Source organism: Nelumbo lutea, chromosome 1 (assembly GCF_056320005.1).
Source record: "Nelumbo lutea isolate HS-2025 chromosome 1, American lotus-T2T, whole genome shotgun sequence".
In the NCBI taxonomy this organism is placed as follows: domain Eukaryota; kingdom Viridiplantae; phylum Streptophyta; class Magnoliopsida; order Proteales; family Nelumbonaceae; genus Nelumbo; species Nelumbo lutea.
The window spans coordinates 91,411,403-91,435,009 of NC_142684.1; the positions used below are offsets into that span (position 1 = coordinate 91,411,403).

General features: G+C 36.2%; 1 protein-coding gene and 1 pseudogene across 2 annotated transcripts; one reads left to right on the forward strand and one right to left on the reverse strand.

The window, feature by feature from the left end:
* The first annotated feature begins 698 nt into the window (after nucleotides 1-698).
* LOC148876105 (uncharacterized) lies at nucleotides 699-1,145 on the forward strand. Its single transcript, XM_088966381.1, has one exon. It carries the CDS (start codon nucleotides 699-701, stop codon nucleotides 1,143-1,145), a length of 447 nt encoding a protein of 148 aa, XP_088822507.1.
* A 7,016-nt stretch (nucleotides 1,146-8,161) lies between these two features.
* LOC148876106 (uncharacterized) lies at nucleotides 8,162-17,872 on the reverse strand (annotated as a pseudogene). The gene is made up of 5 exons (XR_016094974.1): nucleotides 13,591-17,872; nucleotides 10,170-10,815; nucleotides 9,375-9,571; nucleotides 9,049-9,307; nucleotides 8,162-8,909 (listed from the first exon to the last, which is right to left on the reverse strand). The product of XR_016094974.1 is annotated as an uncharacterized LOC148876106 (transcript).
* Between the last annotated feature and the right edge of the window lie 5,735 nt (nucleotides 17,873-23,607).

The window sequence follows — 23,607 nt, forward strand, 5'->3', positions numbered from 1 at the left end:
TAGGTGGTTAGAACCAAACCTACTGACCTGTCAAGGCAGTTGTACAAGATCCCAACCGACCAACTTCTCCATCCTTTATAAATATGTAAATCTAATTCATATTTAATATAGAAAAATACAAGAGTTTTATCTCATTGCACTAGCTTTTGTCATCGCATATCTACGTTGTTGTGTGATTTTCTTCATCGCAGTTCATATCTCATCGCGTGTCTCCACTTTTGTCATGGTATCAGATCCTTGACAACGATCAAGACTCGCTTCGTCCCTTCCCACTATATGAGTTCTTTTCCCATCAATGGAGTTTCTTTCCTATCAGCAAGTAGCCATCGTTCTGTCACGACAGCAGCCACAACTTTCAACAATCAAGATTCTTCATTAGACTTTGTTTTCTCCATCAACGATTGATCACCAGAGGTGACTACGGATCTATGTCCAAGTTCTCTGTATTATTTGCATACCTCTGATAACCCTAGATTTGTCCTAGTTTCTTGCCCACTCACTAGATACAACTACTTCACTTGGAAACTTGTGATGCACATTTCTCTAAGGGAGAAAAACAAATACAGATTCGTGGATGGTTCACTACAGAGGCCAAGCCCGTCTATGGTAGAAGAACAAGCATGGATCAAAGTTAATTCCATGGTGATAGCGTAGATCTTCAACTCCTTGGCTTGTGAGCTTTACGAGAGTTTGCCTACATGAAATCAGCTAGAGACATGTGGAAAGAACTTGAAGAACAGTTTTCTCAAGGACAAGCTACAAGAATCTATCAACTCGAGCAAAATCTCTCCAACCTAAACCATGGAGATCTCCTAGTTTCTTCCTATTTTACAAAGTTGAAAGGTCTTTGGGATGAGTTGGGTAATTTGTCGCTCATTCCTAACTATGATTATGTGATTAACTATAGTGCGATCAAAGAGATAATAGCAGATCAAGAGAGAGACAATCTCTACCAATTCTTGGTGGGATTGAACGGTGTTTTCAATCATGTCAGATCCACCATTTTGGGCACAGATCCACTTCCTACCATTAATCGACCCTATGCGCTCATAATTCAAGATGAGAAACGTCAAACTCTAATATCTCAAAAGACCACCTATCCTATGGATGTTGCTGCCCTAGTTGTCTCTAGATATGGGGATTGAACTTCCAACTCTCGGCCCAAAATATGGTGTGAACACTATAAGCGCCAAGGTCACTCTAAGGATAGGTACTATGAATTGATTAGATATTCTGAAGGCTGGGAAAAGTGGAAGCCAAGTCGTGGAACCAAGAAAAATGCTGACTCTGCTAGTGACTCATAGATTGCTACTACTACAACTAGTGGCCCTCCCAAGCCTCACCAATATCTCATACACCTGACCAACTATGCTTCGAATATGTCTAGTAAGGCTTTTTCAACTACAGTTGGTTCTTCTTATTGGATTCTTGATAGTGGGGCACCTGATCATATGACTCCAATAAAGTCTTCATTTCTGCATCATGAATTGCTGGCTTTTCCTTTATTAATAAACTTGCCAGATGGTTCAATTTTGTTTGCCACTCGTAAAGGCTTAGTCATGATAAACCCAAAATTTCTTATTCATGGTGTGCTATATATTCCTAGTTTCTGATTCAATTTGTTATCCATAAGTAAACTCACCACACAGTTACATTTTACTACTATTTTTCTCCTACTTCATGTGTAACTAAGGATTCAACATCCATGACTGTGATTAGCAAAGGAATGTTAACCAATGGAATCTACTACCTTCAGCCTATACATCCTTCTGTAGCTCTCTTAATCACCAACGTAGACGGCTATAATACCTGGCATAAAAGACTTGGACATGCATCATCAATGTAGTGATCTCTTCTCTCCGATTGCAACATCACTCCACCAAAGCATGCTTGTGACATTTGTGAACGGGCCAAGCACACTCGCACTCCATTTCTAATAAGTGCGCCTTGAGCCTCTACTCCATTTGATCTAATTCATTGTGATATTTGTGGTTCCCACCATACTCCAATACATGATAGTGCTCATTTCTTCCTATCCATTATCGATGATTATAGTAGCGCAACTTGGGTCTTTATCATGAAACACAAATCAGACACATATTCTTTCTTTGTCTCGTTTTGTAATATGGTATGTAGACAATTTAATACAATTGTTCACGCAGTAAGATCCGGCAATGGTAAAGAATTTCTATCTGGGAGCATGCAGTCCTATTTCATGAATAATGGTATCATGCATCAACGTTCAAATGTTGATTCTCCTCAAAAAAATGGCATTGTTGAGAGGAAACATAAACATCTCCTCAAGGTGGATAGATCATTGAGATTTCAAGCTTCCTTACCGTTATCATTTTGGGTAGAGTGCATTCTAACTGCAGCCTACATCACCGACTACTTACCTGTAGTTCCCTTGCAAGGAAAAACACCCTACGAGATGTTATTTGACAAACTTCCTAGTCATGAACATTTCCACACATTTAGGTGTTTATGTTATGCCCAAGGACGATCTCCCAGCAAAGACAAATTTTCCCCACGAGCTTCTTGTTGCATATTTGTGGGTCACCCTTATGGTCAAAAGGGGTACAGGGTGTACAACCTTGAAACTGGCCAATTCTTTACCTCTTGTGATGTATTATTTTATGAAGAGACATTTCATTTTGAATAAAAACACACAACACCATTGGACAACAACCCAGACATTGTCATTCCTCTACCACAAAATGATGATCCATTCATTGACCCATTAACCCACCATCATGGATCCTGCTAGCACACTCCATCACCGACATCAATGGATCCTGCTAGCAACCCATTAAACCCTTAATTGAAAGTTCAGAATACAATATCACCTGAAACCAGTCCTAACACTCATGTTGAGTCTTCACGTCCACAACATGACGGACAATAGCTTGTGCACCTAAAGGATTATATTTGCAACATTCTCACTTCCTTGATTACTCTAAATGCCACATCTTCCTTGCCTCCAAACACTTCTTATTCCCAAGTTGTCAAAGATCCTAATTGGTATAAAGCAATGGATGATGAAATTGTTGCTCTAGAACATAACCATATATGCACAATTGTTAATCTGCTGCCTGGCAGGAAGCCTATTAGGTCCAAATGGGTTTACAAATTAAAACTTTGGGCAGATGGCACAATTGAGCGATATAAAGCCCGCCTCATAGCCAATGGTTATACCCAAATTGAAGGTCAAGACTATCATGACACATACACACTTGTTGCAAAATTGACAACACTTCGTTGCTTACTGGCTCTTGCTACTATTAAAGGATGGGCATTACATCAATTAGATGCCAATAATGCCTTCTTACATGGTGACTTGAGAAGAAGTATATATGTCAATCACCCTAAGCATTCCTAAATATGCAAAGAACAAAGTATGTAAACTTCAAAAATCTTTATATGGCCTTAAACAAGCCTCCCAGTGCTGGTTTGGGATGTTTGTTGATGGTCTTCATAAATTTGGATTCACTCAGTCCGTGGTAGATTACTCTCTTTTTACATCTACATAACTTGGCTCCTTCTGGCTGTTCTTGTCTATGTTGTTGCCCTTAAAGCCCACCTCAATGAATGCTTTCATCTCAAGGATTTAGGCCCACTTCAGTATTTTTAGGGCTTGGAAATCACTAGAATAGACTCAGGCATTTTTGTTTGCCAGCATAAATATGCCTTGGATATCATTACTAAGACTGGAATACTTGAGGCAAACACAATATCTCATTCCATGGAACAACAACGACAGTTTGTGGATATGGATAATCCATTACTAGTAGATCCTTCTCAATATAAAAGATTGGTGGGCCACCTCATGTACTTGACCATTCCATGCCCCACAATTCCTACATGTACTTAGCTTTCCAATTCATATGCTCTCACAATTCCTACATGCCCCACGAAAGGAACACATGCTGGCTACAAAAAGGATATTCAATACATTAAAGTTGATCCAACACAAGGCATCTTCTTTTCTTCCTCCTCAATTTTGTCACTCCATGCTTATTGTGACTCAGATTGGGCTACGTGTCCTTTAACGCATCGTTCCACAATTGGATATGTTACTATGTTAGGATCATCTGTTCTCTCATGGAAGACTAAGAAACAAGCAATAGTCTCCCATTCATCGTCAGCTGAAGCCGAATATTGGGCTATGGCAATGGCTACAAGTGAATTGATCTGGCTACAACATGTTTTTTGTGACCTCACACTCTCATTGGAACAATCCATCCAACTCTTTTGTGACAGTGTCAAAATAGTTGTACAAGATCGAAGATCGATCCAAGATCCCAACCAACTGGCTTCTCCATCCTCTATAAATACGTAAACCTACTTCCTATATAATATAGAAAAATACAAGAGTTTTATCTCATCGCACTAGTTTTCGTCATCACATATCTGTGCTGTTGTGTGATTTTCTTCATCGCACGTCTCCACTTTTGTCACAAATGTGCAGATTCCGGAAACATAAAAGCTTGTTATACCCTCTGCATGGTTAGTATATTATCTCAAATTTACAAAAGAAATGGACTGTTCTCGAAAATTTTGTAAGTAATCATTATTTAGTATATCACTCGCCGGATGCAGGATTTTGTGGGTTAGGGCTCAGCAGAGGAGAGGAGGAAGAGGGAGTTCGAAGATGATTGGAAGAAGAGGAGAGGAGGAAGAATAATGGGAGGAAGAAGAAGAAGACTCTCCACTCATCACTGGATTGACCTTGGTGTATTTCGCGTCCACGAATGCCATTGTACAGTGAGATTGCCGATGGGATGTGGGATGCTTTTGGGTTAGGGTCAACTGAGGAGAGGAGGAAGAGGGAGTTCGAAGTAAATACTTGAAATTGGGTTTAATGTATTTTTTTTTGTCCTTTTGTGTCCGGTTTAACCGGATTCCAGTTGCTAACCGTAGAAAGCCCTAACTTAAGCCAAAATTCAAATTACTGACATAGTAGCTTCTTATTGGTGGGTTCACCGAACTCCGTTTTGGTTAGTTATAAACTTTTCTACTGATTTTTAACTAAAAAGGCAAAAAGGACATTTCGCTTTTGCCAAAAATCAAAAGCAGATTTACTAAGGAGGACAATACCCAATCCCATTACAATCTAATTCGTTTAATTTTTATCTATTTACAATTCTTGTCATCAAGCATTTTCCTTATAAGGATCAGCCTATCAAATTGCAAATAGATAGGGATGGTGGGTCATAGCCTTCTCCAAGCAGTTCAGCCAAAACTTCAGCCCCCAAACGGACCTTAGAACTCGCTGTGTTAAAAATTTCTTGTCCACTAGCTATGACGCCGACACTAGTCTAAATGATAAAGTCTAATATCCAATCTGATTATATTATAATATTTGTATTAATTTATTATTTATAAAAGCTGAAAAATAGTTAACTACTTTTTTTTTGTGTATTTTAAAAATTTAAAATGGAGCCAGATTAAATCTAAATTTGATCCGAGTCTGTTAGGATTTGAATTTGAATATAAACTCTTTAAATCGGATCAAATTTCTGATTAAATTTGGATGCAAATTTTCAATAATTATATTGGATTGTGTTACAATCCATTTGTCTCATGTTGGTAGTATGAGATGCTGTTGTGGGGTATATATGTGCTTGAATTCCCTAACAGCTAGTTTTTAGGGGTGAGTTCTTTTAAGACACATAATAAATGGTATCAAAACCTACACTATGCCTCCCAGTTGCAATCATGCGGCACAGGTGGTGACGTCGGTATTGCAGTGTTCGACTGAGACTAGATGGACTAGTGCAAAGTCAGTTTGCGTGGGTGCCGGGACTGTGGAAGCATGGTAGGATGTTACGATTCATTTGCCCCATGTTGGTAGTATGAGATGCTAATGTGAGGTATCCCACATCGGTAGTGTTGTGGGGTATATATGTACTTGGGTTCCCTCTCTCTAACAGCTAGCTTTTAGGGGTGAGTTCTCCTAAGACACGTAACAAATTGAATTCGAATTTTTCTGAGTCCAGTCTGATTACAACCCTAATAATAAAGAACAAAATACCGGCATATGAAAACGTTTTTACAAAAAGCTCTGAAAACATGGGCAACAAATAAAATTCAATCTGGCCTGCTCAAGGTTTCAAACAGTTCTATATGAAACAAGATAAGTTGTATGCGGATGCGACTTAATGGCTGTCTTTTTCTAGAATTAATCCAACCGTGTTAGATTTGTTTTTGTAAGAGTGTAACTAATTATTTATATGAACAGAAATCACAATATGATACATAAGAGTTAACTTTTCATTTCTTTTTCTTTATCGTTTTATTTTGATGGAAGTATGCATTGTGCAGAAAAGGATCAAGAGATATAATATTGATGGGCAGTACCCATCTCAGAAAATTAAAAGAAATGAGTATGGATAGGACAGAGGAAGAATGTTATAGGGGACAGGATGCGACCCCCTGAGCAAGGTTGTCTACCTTCAAACTTGCCTCATGAATTGTTGGGACAAAAACAACAAGAGAAGTAATAGTTTCTTCCAACTGCTGCTATTTATTTGGATTATCTGGGCGATCACATCTCCAGTTCATGTTTTGGACAAACAACTTTAGCCTCCAGTAGAACCAAAAAGAAAAACATGAACAATCTGCAAAAGAATTTGAAGTTTTACTGATAAATGGTGCAACTTCAGCATATTCAGACCTCAAGTTGCCCAAGGGCTTTTGATCAAAATTGAAGTAACCCCCTCAGAGGATACAACCACAAATTTATGGGGGCATTCGAGTAATCATCAATGTTCTTCAAAACTATTACGCCTTGATATGCAGTTAAGCCCTTCCTCCAAGTATCCAAAGATTGTGGCTCAGGACAGCATTAAAGCATGCACCTCGTCTCAGTAAAAAAAGGGGGGGCCATGCTATTAAGCAAATCATTAATGCTTTCCAAGTTCAGGGAAATGACATGTTGACATGACTGTCGAAAAAAGATCCTGTGCAAATGAAAGTACCATATAAGTAGATGTATATCATTATGCAAATAAGGTCATGTTTAGGAGTGCTTAAGTTAAAAATGTGCTTAAAAACAAGTGCTTATTCAAATATTGGGTGTTTGGTAGCCTTTTTCTCTAATAATCATTTGTGACTACTTTGTTATTCATTTTCTTTCAAATATTCAAAATATACCCTTTACTTTTATGAAAACACTTTTACAAAAGAACTTTTATAAAAGTACTTTTACAAAAGCATTTTTAAGAAAGTACACTTACGAAATCATTTTTATAAAAGCACCTTTGTAAAAGTACTTTTATAAAGTGCTCTCATAAAAGTACTTTTGCAAAGTGCTTTTGTAAAAGTACTTTCATAAAGTGCTTTCTTAAAAGTGCTTTCATAAAAGTACTTTCTTAAAAGTGCTTTTGTAAAAGTACTTTTATAAAGTTCAACTAGGGATAATTTTATAAGTGGTATTTTAAAATTCAACTATGGATAATTTTGGAAGAATAAAATTTGAATAAGTGCTTATTGTTTAAGTACTTAAAAAAGTTAGAAATTTGGGCTTAAAAAACTTATTTTTAAAAAAGCACTCATTTTGGGCTTATTTCCAAAATACCAATAAGTGTTTAATGGCCCAAATAAGCACTTATTTTGAATAAGCACTCCCAAACACGGCCTAAATAGAAGGAAAGGATGACAAAAACTATGGATTGATGAAAAATGAATGGGACATGATAGGGAAATATAAAATATCTGGCACAAGTTCACCAACATCACCAAGTAATGCATATACATCAAGTTCCATGAACAAAGAGTAAAGTAATGTTATTCAGGAAAATGACATGTCAAAATCGGTGAAAAGGAGCCTATGCAAATGAAAGTACCATATCAATACACAAGGATCAACAGCACAAGTTAAAAAAGGGTGGCAAGGAGAGAGAGAGAGAGAGAAGTATGACAAAAGCCAAGGAATGCTGAAAATTGAATGGGACATGTTAGATAAATCTAAAATATCTGCAAGGGTTAACCAACACTTCTAAGTGATGCATACACATCAAGTAAATAAAAGAAAGATTACAAAAGATACGGAATGATAACAATAAGTGACAGAGAAATGTAATATAACTTCAGGAATTCGCCCACACAAGAAAGCTGAAAGTTATGAAGGTGAATTAAAAAAGGCAGAAAAATACCTGTTGCTGATGCTTTCTCCATATATTCAAGATATCACCTGAACTGAAGCAATCTCTTCCTTTCACGGTTCTTTTTAAGGGTAGCAGCATTCTTAGAACTATTTCTAGCACAAATAGCCAAAAGATGATGCTGGTTTGCGAGCTACAGTTCTACCTTTCTTGGACACCCACTTCAATGGTAGATTGTTTACTAAATTAACAATGTCTTTAGAATTGCTTAATTCAACTAGCCTTTGTATTTGGTCAAGCATCTGGCTTGTCCGGGCAATTGAATCATCAATTGTGTTTTTTTCCACAAATTGAGCAAGATCTCTCTGAATTGGCCATTCACAATCACAAAGGTTTCCCTGCATTGACCATTCACAATCACAAAAAGAGAACTCTGATCCAGAATACCACACTAGATGTGACTGGCTACTGTCTTTCTGGCTTACAACTTTTGCAAAAGGTGCTCTTTATCACCCAAGGTAACAGCAGCATCTAGAATTTTCTGTTCTCGGTGCCAAGATGTAGAAGCAATATATTCTTACTTAACATTTTGAAAGGAATCACTTTCATCTGCATATCTATGAAGCCAATAACTTGAATGCAATTCGTTTGTCAGCTTGTGCACCAACTTACCAACTCGTTGGAGTACACCAAGATGTGAGTCATCATATAATTTCAGCTTCAGCTTAACATGATAAGTTTCTATGGCCCCAGATGCCTCCTGACTTGCAAGTGAAAAACCTTTCATGGTAGCGAGCCACATTTCTATCAGACAAGAAGGCAAAAGTTTATTTTTTTATGCACAAGTTCAATGAAAATGTCCAAAAAAGGTAATAGCATAACAAGAAGAGAGAATCTAGCCAAGAAAAAAGTACATCGAATAACAATGCAACAGATTAATTACCAATCTTAGGCACCCAGCAGGCCTTCAAATACTGCATGAAGGCAGTCTGATCAACAAAATATTGGATAAACTCCCCCATTGCATCCTCCGAATCCATGCCACCCCAGATGGCATACACTATTTATCCTAGACGTTTAAGAAACTCTTGCTGAACTTCAATTTTATTGCACTCCTTGATAATGTTCCTCAGCCATGATCTATGAACACGCCAGAGGCAAAAAGAGAACAGGACAGCAAAATATATCCTTGCAACATCCAAATGGTAAAGGCATGGATGGTTTTGTATTGAAACAGAAGAATAAACAAATATTCACATTTATTCAAAGCATCTTGCCTGATTGGATCAACCTATGCAGCTGCATCGTCAAAACCCATTGATCTTCCAAGCTGAATCAACAGTACGTGCTCGATCCAGAAGAGATTTCATCCACTTCAACATGTCCTGCTTGGAAGTAGTACATGTTGTGACCCAGGCAACTGGAAGGGCATGTTGTCTTGAATCAAATACAAGTAGTGTACACAACAATGTTTTAAAATGCAGAGGCATGAGGCGTAGTAAGGAATGTAAGAGGTGTAAGCCTCCCAAACACAAGGTGTAAGTCTCCTTAAGAGGAGGGGAATGGGGAGGAGGGAGGAGGAAAGAGAAGGGAAGGAGGATCTAATTTTTCTTTATTTTAATAATGTTCTTTTATATTAAGAAGAATCAAGATGTATAGCACTAGCTGAAAGGGGTTATTTATCTTTGAAAAGGGGCTGGGGAGGGGGGGGTGGGGTGGTTGGGGTGGTTGGTTTGGGCAGCCAAGTTCCCCAGCCAAGGGAGTCCTGGGGCGGATTTCCCCTTATCTTCCTTTCCCTTCCCTTTCCTTTTCTTTCTTTCCTCTTTTTTAACCTTCTCTTTGTTTCTTTTTCTTTCCCTTCACTTTCTTTTCCTTTCCTGTCCTTTTCTTTCCTTTTTTTTCTTTTTTCGTCTTTTTATATGAGGTATGAGTGAGGTGCATGAGGTGTACACCTCTTGCACGCCTCCAGGTGTACACAGTGGATACTGCCACACAAAAACACCACATATCATAAAAGTTCTGTCCATTAACTTCCTGTTGTGGCTGTAACTATGTACTAGTACTACTTATTTTGAGTTCTTTTTATGCCAACGTTGGATTACATGGCATAAGACCATGATATAAAAAACAGATAAGTTGTTGCAAATTGCAACTACTATTCTGTTTGAATCAAAATGAAAGGATCTGTTTCAGTAGAATCCTGATAGAAGAATACAGGTTTCTTCTTGTGTTCAACACATAACTGAATACTAGCTTGAACCTCCAGATCCAATTTAGATGTTGACCTTTTTATAATCATCCCAAGTTTGCGAACATACTGGAATGCAAGGGTAGTAACTTCTGCATTTGAACCACAGTAGTGTTGAACCCCTTTAATGTGCTTCCAAAATACATTCTGCTCAGGAAGGCCAAGATAAATCATTGACATTGATTGCTGTTGGATCTCGTTAACAGACATGGGATTTTCTTAGCACCAGGGTCAATAGCATCTCTATCTAGTAGACCATGGCAAACAAAACCAGACTTGTTTATATTATGAGTGCAAGTGATGAACAAGCATACAAGCACTTAACTCTATGAAGTGGCAAGTATAAGCTGTGCAGCGCCCCTCATGGATTGTGGTCTAGCAGAACGATTTCGGGTATATCTCCTGCTTGGTAATATACCCCCACCTTCCCCATAATTCTCAGGTCCAAAAGAGCATCAATAGCTTCACAAAGAAAAAACAAACAAAAACTGTAAAATAAATTTCTTTTTCAACATAGATATTTATTCTGCTGGTCCATGTAGGACAAAAGAGTTAAACATGTTAAAAAAAGATGCATTAAAAACAATTAAAATAAGACTGCTTATAGAAAGGATTGAGAGCAAGTGAAGGCACCTGTCTCCATTCCTACTGCCTCCTTCAGTGAGAAGTTTCCTTTCCAATGGAAGGTCTACTCAGTAAATGTACAAAGTGGAGCTGCCTGCTATTCGGGGGTTGCATACCAGTTAGACATAGCTGCCAGTTGGCTGACCCTATTCTTCCTAACTAGGTTGGGTTGACATCCTAAAAACCTATGGAATGGGCATCAGATGATCAGACAAAAGAATATGAATCCATCCAAAGATGCACAAACACTAAGCTATATAAGACACTAGTAAACGTCTATGTGCATTTGCATGTGGCAGTGCCTTCGATGAAGGTAGATTTGTTTTGTTTCATACTTTCATACTTTCATGCATTTTCTGTGTTTATTTAACCCTTATCTATCTATTGATGATAAAGTGTGGGGGATGTATGTGTTATTTCTTTTTTTGATTCCCATGTCACTCTAGTCGCAAAGACTCTTTAGTAGTCCTTTTCTTATATGGTTATAAGTGGGCAGTATCTGAATATTATAAGTGGGCAGTTTCTGAAGTGAGAGTAAAGGACATATATGCCCTCTTTATGCCTGCTGTATGCTTAAACAAGGGGGGTAGAAAACGTCCAGTGAAACATCCATAAAGAAGGGGCATTTGCTCTTTTATATGTAGTATAGATATAGATATAGATTTTGTGGCAATGTCAACCAGCTACATGCTATCACAATTAACCCCTAACCTAGTTAGCCCATCAAAAGTTCACTCTGATGTCTTATCCCTAGAGAACCCTCTCAAAGCACAATTATGTCAAAACAAATTTCACCTCATTGAGCATAAGGATAATCCCTACTATACCTAGAACCTGCTATCCCCATCAAATGCCATTTGCAGATTCACCATCTATCAAGATCTATGGTTTTTCCAAAGTAACAATAGTTATCCTTATATATATATTATATCGATATTCTTTTAAGGAGGGAATTAGGAGGAAGCTATAACAGAACTTTCTTTTAAGGAGGTAATAAGAAATTTTGTACAATTCTTCATACTCCAACTCCCAAGGAGAAGGACCAAAGAACTTCAAAACAGAAAATTAAGCATACTGTAAGATTACCAAATGTCCAGTCTCTACCCATGCATTCAACAAAAACTACAGGAAACTATACAAAGCCTTCCTTCCTACCCCACCTCCAGCTACATAATCAACTAAATAACTAGCTGACCTTGGTCACAACTATTGGCATATTTCAACCTGGCCCTTGTAAAGGAGCCAACTCAGCTCTAATAAAGTATTAACAGCCTAGTATCCCTGTAAAATACTAAAACAGTCTATCCGTTACGATTTTTGAAACTCCAAGGTTCCTGAAGTTGACAGTCTACATCCCTGAAAAATACTAAAACTCCTTGATTCCCAAAAGAGTAGCAATCAAAGTTGATGGTATACATCCCTTATGTTGCAAATATCCATATTCTGTATATTTATTTATTAATGAAGTTTTGATTGTTTCCAATCAAAAAATAAAAAAAATTGGAGCTTAATTTGTATGTCTTGCATAAAAATAAGATGACAATCACTTGTATAAAAGATTATCAAATAGTTGTTCTCACATACTGACTATTACTTCAGGTGTGCCCTATCCATTATTTAATATAAAGGTTAGTGAAAGTTAGATCTCCATGTTCAGGAATGACCACAGTTATTAAGCAGCGCTTTGTACACTTTTTGAGTCTTGATTATACTCAACACTAAAACTTATTCTTTAATTGTGATGCAACAATGTTGGATGAGCTATATAAAATAGAAAAGGAATAAAATAAAAGAAGGCCGTGGAGGAGATTTTAAGTTCTTTTCTAGTCAATGATATGTTGGTAATAGAGCTGCCACAAATAAAGGACAGATCAAATAGTCAAGATTGCACTCTTTCTTTGGAAAACATAGGTTGTAATTCCCTGTCCTGGTTTATCCATCCGAGATATTTATATATTTTTTATAATTGAATGATAATTTCATTAATAAGGAAAATAAATTTTTACAAGCATCCCATGGAGAGGCACGAAGTGCAAAGTCTCCTATAACAGTAATTACAGGTTCTCAAAAACTAAAGATTACAATGCAGCCCAATATAATAGTTCCCGAGAAGTCCCTTGTTTAGCAAGAAAATCAACCATTACATTTGCTGAACTGCCCACCCACTGGATTCTAATATTCATGTGCCTTGTGAACCATTTAACTTTCTTATGATATCCCTAAACAAAGATTGTAAAACCAATGTGTCAATCACTTGTTTGCAACTATGCCACTCTAAGTCATCCTCATGTCTTGATTATAAAGCATCGTGCCCTAATTTTCCATGCTCAAGTTGAAGTCAATTTGGTGGCTCCATAAGTCATACAGCTCAACCACTCTTTCAAGCATCCAAATTTTACTCATCTTTCCCATGTATAAGAGTATGTTTTTCAAGATTTAAAATTTCAATCAAGATGAATGCCAAGATAGATAAGACCAATTGCACCACATTTGTCAATGAATAGACCTTTGAAGATGCAATATTAGCATCAATGAAACAACATGATGCCTGCAATTTGCAGAGACCTAACAAAAAAGGAATTCAAAGCTAGAAACATAAGGTAAAAGACTTGCAGCCTATGCTTCAGATACTCATCACTCTTGTAGGTCTTTAGGATGCCTTTTGGCCTCTTTCTTCCTCTCTCAATGTGAACCTAGTCGGGCATTCCACGTTAGAACATTCTCCAATTACAAATGCATCAACCTGGTCATAAGGAATAAGGGCCACATCATCATGATTTTCAGCGATTCCAAAATTTATCCAGTTCAAATCAGCATTAAGGGAAGTCTTCCTCTGGTGGATCTGGAACCAGAATATTGAGGATCACTTCTATTATGTCCATCAATTGTATCAAAGCTAGTCCTAAATGCATCTGGATTCCTGAGGAAGCAACCTATATGTTATCGATAATAAAAAGAATAATGTGCATGGAGAAGTTATGTGATCCAACTCAATGTTAAAGTTTCAGTAACAGATTCAGGAATTTAGAAAGAAATATCAAATTGTAATGCCTTGCAGAATCTCCAAGCACTTTCATATGCTATCCAATAAATATCACAGATTGATAATCTTGTGGAGTGCAAAATCCAAAGAAGAAAAAAAAAAGAAGGAAAGAAAGAAAGCAGTAAAGGAAGTCTCTAATCTGATTGCACAAAAATAAATTCCATTGAAGAAAAAGGTTTGGAAACCAAAAGAAAGTGCCCTTGATTGCACGGAGCCAAAAAATTATGGAATACTGAAGTCTGAAGGCCTTAATCAAAATTCAAAACTATCTAGATATTCAATGACCACAAAAATAGTTGCTTGTGTTGATATATATTGGCAATGTGAAAAATGAATTCACACTCCGGTTTAAGATGCAATTACATGGTGACAAACAAAAAAATTTGGTCAGATATCTACTGGGAAACTGGCTCTGGAGCTGAACTAGAAATGAAAAGGAACTAATTGGGGAAGTAAGAACCAAGTGCAGTGTATCACACTAAATTCATATGCATAAATGCAAAAAATCAACATTATGACCTAAGGCTTTAGAAAAAACTGAAGTCAAAATGTAGGGTATGTATTAGTTTTTATCAAACAAGAAATGGGAAAAATAAATTGGAAAGAAACTGAAATAGTAAAGCAAAGAATCTTTGAAGTGTCAAAACGCTATACATTCCCAGCACATACCATCCATAAGAAGAGTCCATGGGACAATGGTTTAACCTACCAAGAGGATTGAAACAACCAAGCAAGACTAATAAAGACTAGTCAGATATATATGTTGCAGATTGTGCATTCTTTAAGATCAGGAACTAAATAAAAGAATAGATATATAAGTCCTCTAGCATAAAAAAGAAATAAATGAGTTCACAAACAGAGAAAACATTGGAGATGACTAAAGAAGTCTTTGAAATAAAAAAAAAATCAAAATAAAAGGCGAACTATTGCAAAGAAAAAAATGAAATTGAAATAAAAAGAAAGACAAAACGAGAGGTCATTTCAAGATGGATAATGAGGTCATATAACTCAACATTTTGCACTTTGTGAGTGTCTATTTTAATAGTCCCAAGACAACCAGAGAAGTATTGAAACTAACCTACACAATGAGAAATGTTTTAAAATGCAGAGATGTGATATGAAGTTTCCCATTATCTTGAGGCGTGAGGTGTAAACAATAATGAAATAGGCATAAACCTAAGAAATATATGCTTTAAAATATAATAAATAGAAAAATAATTAACTTTCCCAAAATAGGAAAATAACTACAAAAATTATAATTGCAATATCTAATAATAAAACAATCAAATTCAAATGCAAAACTGATAATTAAGCATCATGATATCATCCATAAAGCCTAATGTCCAAATGTCTATAGTTGCATTTTCAAATTAAAATTCATAATTCCCAAGAGAATTTCACAAAGGAAAAGCTAAGTTATAGGTTAGTTCCCTAGTTTTGTATACCAATTAGCATGTATATAAATTTAAAAAAGGTTAGATCTTTGATAATAATATAAATTTTCCTGTCAAAACATGACAAATCATTATATCTAAAAGACAATAGCATTTTAAATCCATTAATTCCAATATCTAAAACACAACAGTAAAAATATACCAATTAACAAGTACTTGATAGAGAAATTACATGCCAAAAATCATTGGCAACTAAAGAAGGCTCTAACCTTATAAAAGATTCAAGAGAGATAATGAGGAAAAGGAGAAAAGAAGAAGGGAAAGAACCTTTGTTCTTTCTTTTTCTTCTCTTACATCCTTGGATCTTTTATATTTAAGTAATAAAACCTTAAAATAAAGCATAAGTCATGATAATATGATAGGATGTATCAATACACATCCAAATAGGATGTAGAATGCAACCATAGTAACAATATTACAATAAGTTGCCCACCTTGTGATTTTTGTCATCTAGGCACACCACTTAGATGGGCACCACCTTATATGTCATGGCATTTAGGGCAGGTGCCCCACCATGGGCACTATCAATAAGCACTCTAAGCTATTAAAGTTTAATGCTTCACAGCAAATCATTCTTTTCATTTCATATGAAATGCTAACTACTTTCCTATTCTTCTAATATTTGTAGGCAAAGGAGAGAAAGAGAAACAGAGGAGATGAAGAGAAAAACAGGTGCAGCCCCCTGTTAAGAACAGAGCCCCTGTTTTCTGGAAATAAAAACAGCAGCAGCTGTAGCAGCAATAGAAGAAGAAGGAGAAGAGCCCTCTGTTTCACAGAGAGAAAAATTGAAGAAGCAGCCAAGGATCCTTGTAGCTTCCTAAAAAATAAATGTTTACCTGTCTTCAGGAAGCTGTGAAGGATCCTCTCAGCAACCAGCCAACCAGTCCTCTTTCTATCTTGCAATGCACTACAGTCCCCTCCCCTTCACTGACCATCTCTTCTCTTTGGCAAACCCTTCAGTGGTTTTTTGAGAGTGAGAAGAGAGGAGACTCTGTTTAACTGTTTTCTTGTTATGTGTGCACTCAAGTATCTTGCAGAAGTGAGGTAAGTTCTTTTATATGGTAATACATAATAACAGTGAAGGGGGTATAAGTTGAGTCTGTATCAGTCATACGCCTCCAATATAAAACACAATATTAGCATATGCCTTTCTACCATTGTTGCATGGACTGTCCTAAATGGATGAAGTGTCCATTTAGGACATGCATCAGACTCCGACACTCTATGGATTCTTGAAGAACACTTCTATATAAGACTTTTCTCTGTCTCCTTGATTATTCACCAGAAATGAACAGCTAATGTACACAATGAATGTAACCTTTCCTAATAAAATATATGAATGTAATCTTTCCTAATAAAATGTTTTTGTTTTTTGAAAGAAGGTAAAGCATAATGTATTAATTTCAAAAGTATGGTTCTCTGTACAATGAGATGTTGTACAAATGGATGCCTAAGATCCCCAAAAAAATCCAACTCCAGAAAGGAAGCAGAGAATATACTATCCTTAAATACAATGTTTACAGATAGCCAACTCTTTAAAAGTTTTATTGCCAGATTAATGACCCCTGATTCTGTAGTAGATTTCTACTCAAATTTTGTTGTTCCTTTCATACCAGATAGCCCACATAACTGCAGCTGGAACAACCGATCAGCAGACTATTTTCCTTTCGCAGTCATACCTGCAACTCCACTCTTCTAAAAGCTGCTTCACTAAGCTCAGAAATCAGCACTGCAATTTAAAAAAAATGGTACCAAACGTAGGAACTAAAACCACAGTGCAAGTGATTTGATGATTCATCCTCACTTCTACACATCACACAAAGCAAATCTGGTGTGGTGAAGTTAGCAGAAAATATTTTGTAAGAAATTTCGCACAAGCTGCCACCCACAGAAAAAAAAAAAAAAAGAAAATTAACTTCTGCTGGAGCAGCAGTCCCCCATTGCTTGGAAAGTTTTCACCTGCCTCTCCAATAATGCCATTGTAGAAGGATTTCACTGAAAACACTTCCAACTGTGTCCGCTTCCAGTATCTAGGATCATAGGCTTGCAGGTTTATGTGTTGACTTTGGAGCATAAGATTCAGCAACCTTCACCAATTTGATCTCTGTTACCCCAAATAGAGCCTGGAAGAAGTCTGTCCCCACAACATGAATCCAATCAGGAATATAATCTTGTCCCATCTGCTACTTTGAAGCCGCATCCTTCGAAAAAATTTATTAAAAGCCTTGTAGATACCCTTCCAAACACCACAACTTACATGTAAGAATTTGCAACATCCCAACCATTTCTACTTAAGCCATATTTCTCCAGTATAATCTTTCTCCAAAGAATTTAGTTCTGTGGAGAATCTCCAAAACCATCTGCAAGTCATATTCCGATACGTGTCAAATTCCCAACCCTGTGCCCTTATCCATATAACAGTGCTTTTTATATGCCACCATACAAGAGGAATACACCTCAAGTATATGAGCACTTTTCCTATCTCAAGTATATGAGCACCTTTCCTATGCTTTAGGGAATTATTAGAGAATCTTGATTTGCGTTTTACTAAAACTTGCATGGAGACTCAACATGAGGTGTACACTTCCTATGCTTTCCTTTGACTTTCCAAATGGCCTTAGACAGGGTGACCCATTCATAATTGCAATGCAGACCCTATCCAATCTGTTGAATATAGCTGAGCAGAGAAAAGAAACACAGGGTGGTTTCAAATTAATCAAAGGTGGGACCCAATCACCCGCCTTTTGTTTGCAGATGATTGTTTAATCATGTAAAGGCTGAACCAAATCAAGTAAGAAAAGTAAAAGAAATCCTGAAAATTTTTGAGGAAATGTCGGTAGAGAACAAATCTGCAAAAATCCGGAGCTCAGTTCAACAATGGAGTTCACAGAAGAAAAAGAAATTTTTTACTACAATTACTCTAAATGTCACACATGAAAGTTCAAGAAAAATACTTGGGAGAAAAAATCTGGTTTCAAGGGAGAGATACAAGCAATCATAAAGAAATCTGGTTTCAAGGGAGAGATACAAGCAAGCAAAGAAACTTTCACAGGCTGGAAGAACTACATTAATAAAATCAGTCATTCAAGCTATACCCAATTACATAATGGCAACCTCCCTTCTATCCATAAAAGCAATAAACCAAATTGACAGTATACAAAAAAGGTTCTGCTGGGAAGGTTCTAATCCAAAAAGATCTATCCATACAATTGCTTGGGAGAAAGTCTGCAGACCAAGACAGAATGGGGGTGTAGGCTTCAGAAGGTTAGGGGAGTTCAATAAAAACATGTTCACTAAACAAATGTGGAGGTTACTCACAGATGAAACAGGCTTATGTGCTCGAATATTAAAAGAAAGGTACATCAAAAACCAGTCAAATTTCAATTTAAAAAAGAAAGCAAATGACTCTATTTGGTGGAAGAGATCTGTGGACATACTGGGGCAGATCAGATCACAGCTATGTTGGCAGGTTAAGAATGGCAACCGGGTTCATATAAAGGACCCTTGGATTCCCACAATGAGAACAGGGCCCCCTGTGCTAAGAGAAGGCACCCAACTACAAGAAAACCTGTCTACTGTGAACCAGTTAATGGATGACCAAGGAAACTGGAACCATCAACTCTTGTAAACATTCATAAGGTGCTTAAGATAAATAAGAAAGTAGATCTCAATAGAGTGATTGAAAAAGTAGAGTTAAATCTTGGGAGGAAAGGCTTTGTAAGAGTTCGTAAAAAAGATAATAGAACAAGAAAATGCTTAAATCCACAAATTCAAATTACAAGATGGGGGGTTCAAAAGAAATTTGAAAGTTGGTGTGTGGTTGAAAGCCTTGTCGAGGTAACTGATGGTGTTGAGGGTTGTTTGAATGTTTAAGGGTGGGTGGTGTGGTTAATCAATTTGAATCTATGGATACATGTTGGGTTTCAATCTTTCGATCTTAGTCGGGTTTTGGATATAGGTTGGGTTTTAATCAATTTGAATCTAACCATGAAGATATTCCCTTTTTTCTCCATCTACAAGTACAATATCACCATTGTGAAGGAATATTGCTATTAGAGCATCTTTCATAGACTTTCCTCCTAGTAGGAAATAGGACTTTGTTGGGGTATGTTAAACTTTTGCTGTTAGTGCATCTTCTATGGATATTTGTTGAGTTTAGGCTGATTTTATGCTGAACTTATGTACAAATTTATTGTTAATTTTTTAAATGTTGGTTGATACAAGGTATGAGTTTTCAATGAACTTGTGACCATTCATCATATGGAGCTGTGTAATTCGAATATCAAAATAGCTCAAAATCAACACAAGTTGTTTTACACTTGTCTTGGGAAAGTTGTTAAGTGCTATAATAACTTGGCATGTTCAGTGTTTGTGTCAATACAGATGTCTGAAAGATGTGTTAACTAGTATGTTGATCCATGTAGGCAAACAAACCAAATGGGAATTGGTGTGAATATTTTGCGTGGGCAATTCATGAAGGTCTTGAGGATGATGGCACTTCATCCATAACAACTAAGAAGTTCTAGAGACCCAAATTGATGAGCTTGACAAGTTGGTAGCTGACATGGATAGTCGTCTGCAAATATTTGAAAAAATATTTTTTCACTAACTACATATTTAAGAGATGAAAACTGTGTTTTATAATTATTATATTTATGATTGGGTTTCATTACTTGTATTTGGACCTTTGTTTTGCATAAAATATATACTTCATTGTAAGACTTGCTGCTTTTTTGTTATGGAAGGTGTTATATACACTTAACAATGAGGCAGCTAGGTATTATGTTTAGAGCAATTGAGAGGACTTCAATATATATATTTTGACAATCTTCAGTTTTATAATATTGAAAAATGGAGGTGGTATTGAGCAAAATGGAATGACAGAATAGGATTCTTGAAGCCAACCCCTTATAGATAAGACAGGGTTATATGATGATAGTCTTGAAAAACAAATCATGGTTATTTGGCTTTGATAATTATGGTTGTTTGCCATGGATTTAAGGCCATTTACCCAGTTCTGTGAACAAGTAAATAGGGAGCCAGATTTAGTTCAAGCTTTTGATTATACCCACAAAGTGATACTATGCAAAAGAAATTTGGGTGGGGATCTAGATTTAGTTCAAGCTTTTATCCATGATATTTCTTACTTCTATATTCTACCATGATATTTCTTATATCGTCTAAGACAAGTATGGGTCCAAGTAATTCAAACGAAAGAAATCGAGTTTTGAACTTTGAATCAGCACTATACAGAGGATGAAGGTCAGGTTTAGATTTCTTGACATTGCTTGGTTGTTAAATGTTGCACTTTGTGCACTTTCATAGTGAACTTGATACCATTGTTTGCTGATGCATGTGAATCCATTGGATGATGAAAAGCTATGGGGGTTAGGTACTGCTAAATGTGGGATGAAGTGTTGATTGAAGTTCAACTTTCTATTGCACAATGTGAAGTTCAACTTTCTATAGTATCAAAGAAGTATACAAGAACCACATTCATATACTATTTCAAGTAATTATAACAAATTAATATTGCAAGGATTTTCCGAGGGTGATTTAGTTAGATTATTGCAATGAAGCTAATTTTATGCTCATACATTAGCAAAATCAAAAGAATCATGGATTTTTCTAAAACCACTATCTTCGTAATTAGAAGGGTAAAATGTATTTGATCCATATCACTTCAAAATTTAGTGTTTAGGCACTTGCATTTGTTTTATCCAATTAAGAATCTTATCAATTATAACATCTCATTGGACCATTTTGATAGGAAGTTCACATGGAAGTGTTATTGGTTAATGGTCTAACGATCTAGACTGGGTTCATTCTCTTACCAATGTCATGTTTATGGCTGGATGCTATTCTAAATTAAGTATAGCATTCTTTTTCTATGGAAGCTTGGAAAGATAAGTGCTTCTCTCATTATTCAATATTTTCTATTGTAAAGTGAGAGAATTTGAACCTTTTGTCCCAAAAGCCTATGGCGAAATTAAATGGTTGTGGCATAACTTTTATATACTTGGAGGCCATTGAGAACTAATACCTTTACAACAACTATTATACTTCTCAAGTGTATTGCACTATACTCATGTGAGCCAATTGTGTATTCATTTGATGGTATCGTCTTAAAGAAGAAGATAGAAGAAAGTAAGCTACACCCAGAAAGTCTTGTGCTAAGTTTAGAAAATAAAAATTGATGGTTGAAAAGCTTAAAGTTATGTTATTAAATCAACATCCATAAGTCCTAATATTCATCATCCATAATAAAAAAAAAAACACATAAATACTAATTAAAAGTTTTACAAAAGACATAATACAAAAAGTGCAACCATTAATGCACTGGGAAGACTTATAATAGTCCATATGTATACCCAACTCTTCAACACATTTGTCAAGATTTTCTCCATCATTCACCTTTTCAATAGCTTCATCTGAATTAATTCTAGGTTCCACCCATTCAAAAACCTTCAAACTTTGTCATCATTGGGCAAGTATTCCTACTTACATGGTGATAAAAATCAATACATCTAATAACCTTCAGTATTATAGAAAGTATATAGTCTATGAGTTTATTATACTTGCAAATACTTTGTCGGGGAACAACTTGTTTGGATTCGTAAAAAACTCAAATGCTTGAATTGTACATTTTTTTACCATAACAATATATGGATTCATATTTGCAATTTCTAGAAGGTGGATATTCATGGGTGGATTGGAAACTCATTAGCAATCATATTGGAATTAATACCCTATAGTTGAGTAGGGAAAACAATACATCTTTATAACAATTAATGTTTTATAGTATCCCCCTCCTAGACCCCCATTTATACCCGAATTCATACCAGCTTGTTTTTATTCATAAAAAAGGATTTTTTTTTGTTGGCCTAGCATTATTAGTAGAGCTATAAATAGGTTGGCAAACAAATAAGATGGAACTCATGTATCCAAACCTAATGTGATAAGAATCGTGGCATTGATTGAAATGGGTGAATACTTAATTAACTAAATAAAACCTTTTTTATTATTTGTTAGCACTCAATTTTTGCTTGGTCCCTTCTTTAACCCATCTCCTACATTCCGGATGCCCGATCAGACCACACCAACCACTTTAAAACATGCCTAAACCCTAAGAAACCAAAATTTAGCCCAAGTGCCCATAAATCCACCGTTAAATCTACTTGATTCTCTTTTGATGGTCTTGATTATGCCACATCACCATACCTGATCCCCGATCAAAATCAATCACATGAAACAAAATCCTCAAACTACCAATCAAGCAAAATTTCAACCCCAAATCCTAGATTTAGCCAATCATCCATCAGAGATCCCATTTCGACGCACATAACACTACGATGCTCCTCGAACCTAAAACTTGTGATCTGTACACACCTGACATAATCAAACCCTTCCAACAGCCTCATGATCTAAATCCATACCTACCCACCAAATTTTACCCCAAAATTCTCTCGTCTGATCTAACATCAAGTCTGGATTCTATTTTAACGAATCTTATTGATCAAAAGCTCACCTATCACAAACTTCTATCATCCAAGCCTATTCTGACCAAGAAAACCCCACCACCATGTTCATTGACCCAAAGAATCCCATCACGTCAAATTTCACGACTAAGCACCTACTCACCAAATTTCATTCCAAAATTCCTCCATTTGACCATTCACCAAACAAATATCATATTTCAGCAAATCTTATTGATCCGAACTTGTCAGCCACAAATCTCAATCTTTCCAACCCCATTTGTCCAATCAGACCTTATCATTGTGTTCAGAGACCCAAAAAACCCCAATACACCAAATTTCATTACTAGATTTATCCATTTGACCATTAAACTAAAGAGATACCTTTTTTATCCATCCGATTGAACCGCCACATCAAGTGTCCAACCTAGGATCTTAAGTGGGTGGGGACTGATGTCAAATCCTTATTTAACTCCATTAAAACACCTGGACCAATGATTTTGAGTCTAATAGGCTTAAAAAACCAAAAATGCCAAACAAACCCTTCTTAAAATCAAGCAAAGACAAAATAGCATTTAAAAGTTATTTAAATTTATGTTTTTTGCCACTGCCAGCTCCAAATACGGAACTATAATGTTTGGCATGCCCCAATCCCTCA

Excerpts from the sequence above, each read along its gene's own strand:
- LOC148876105 (XM_088966381.1), top strand. The coding sequence starts at position 699 with ATGAAATCAGCTAGAGACATGTGGAAAGAACTTGAAGAACAGTTTTCT.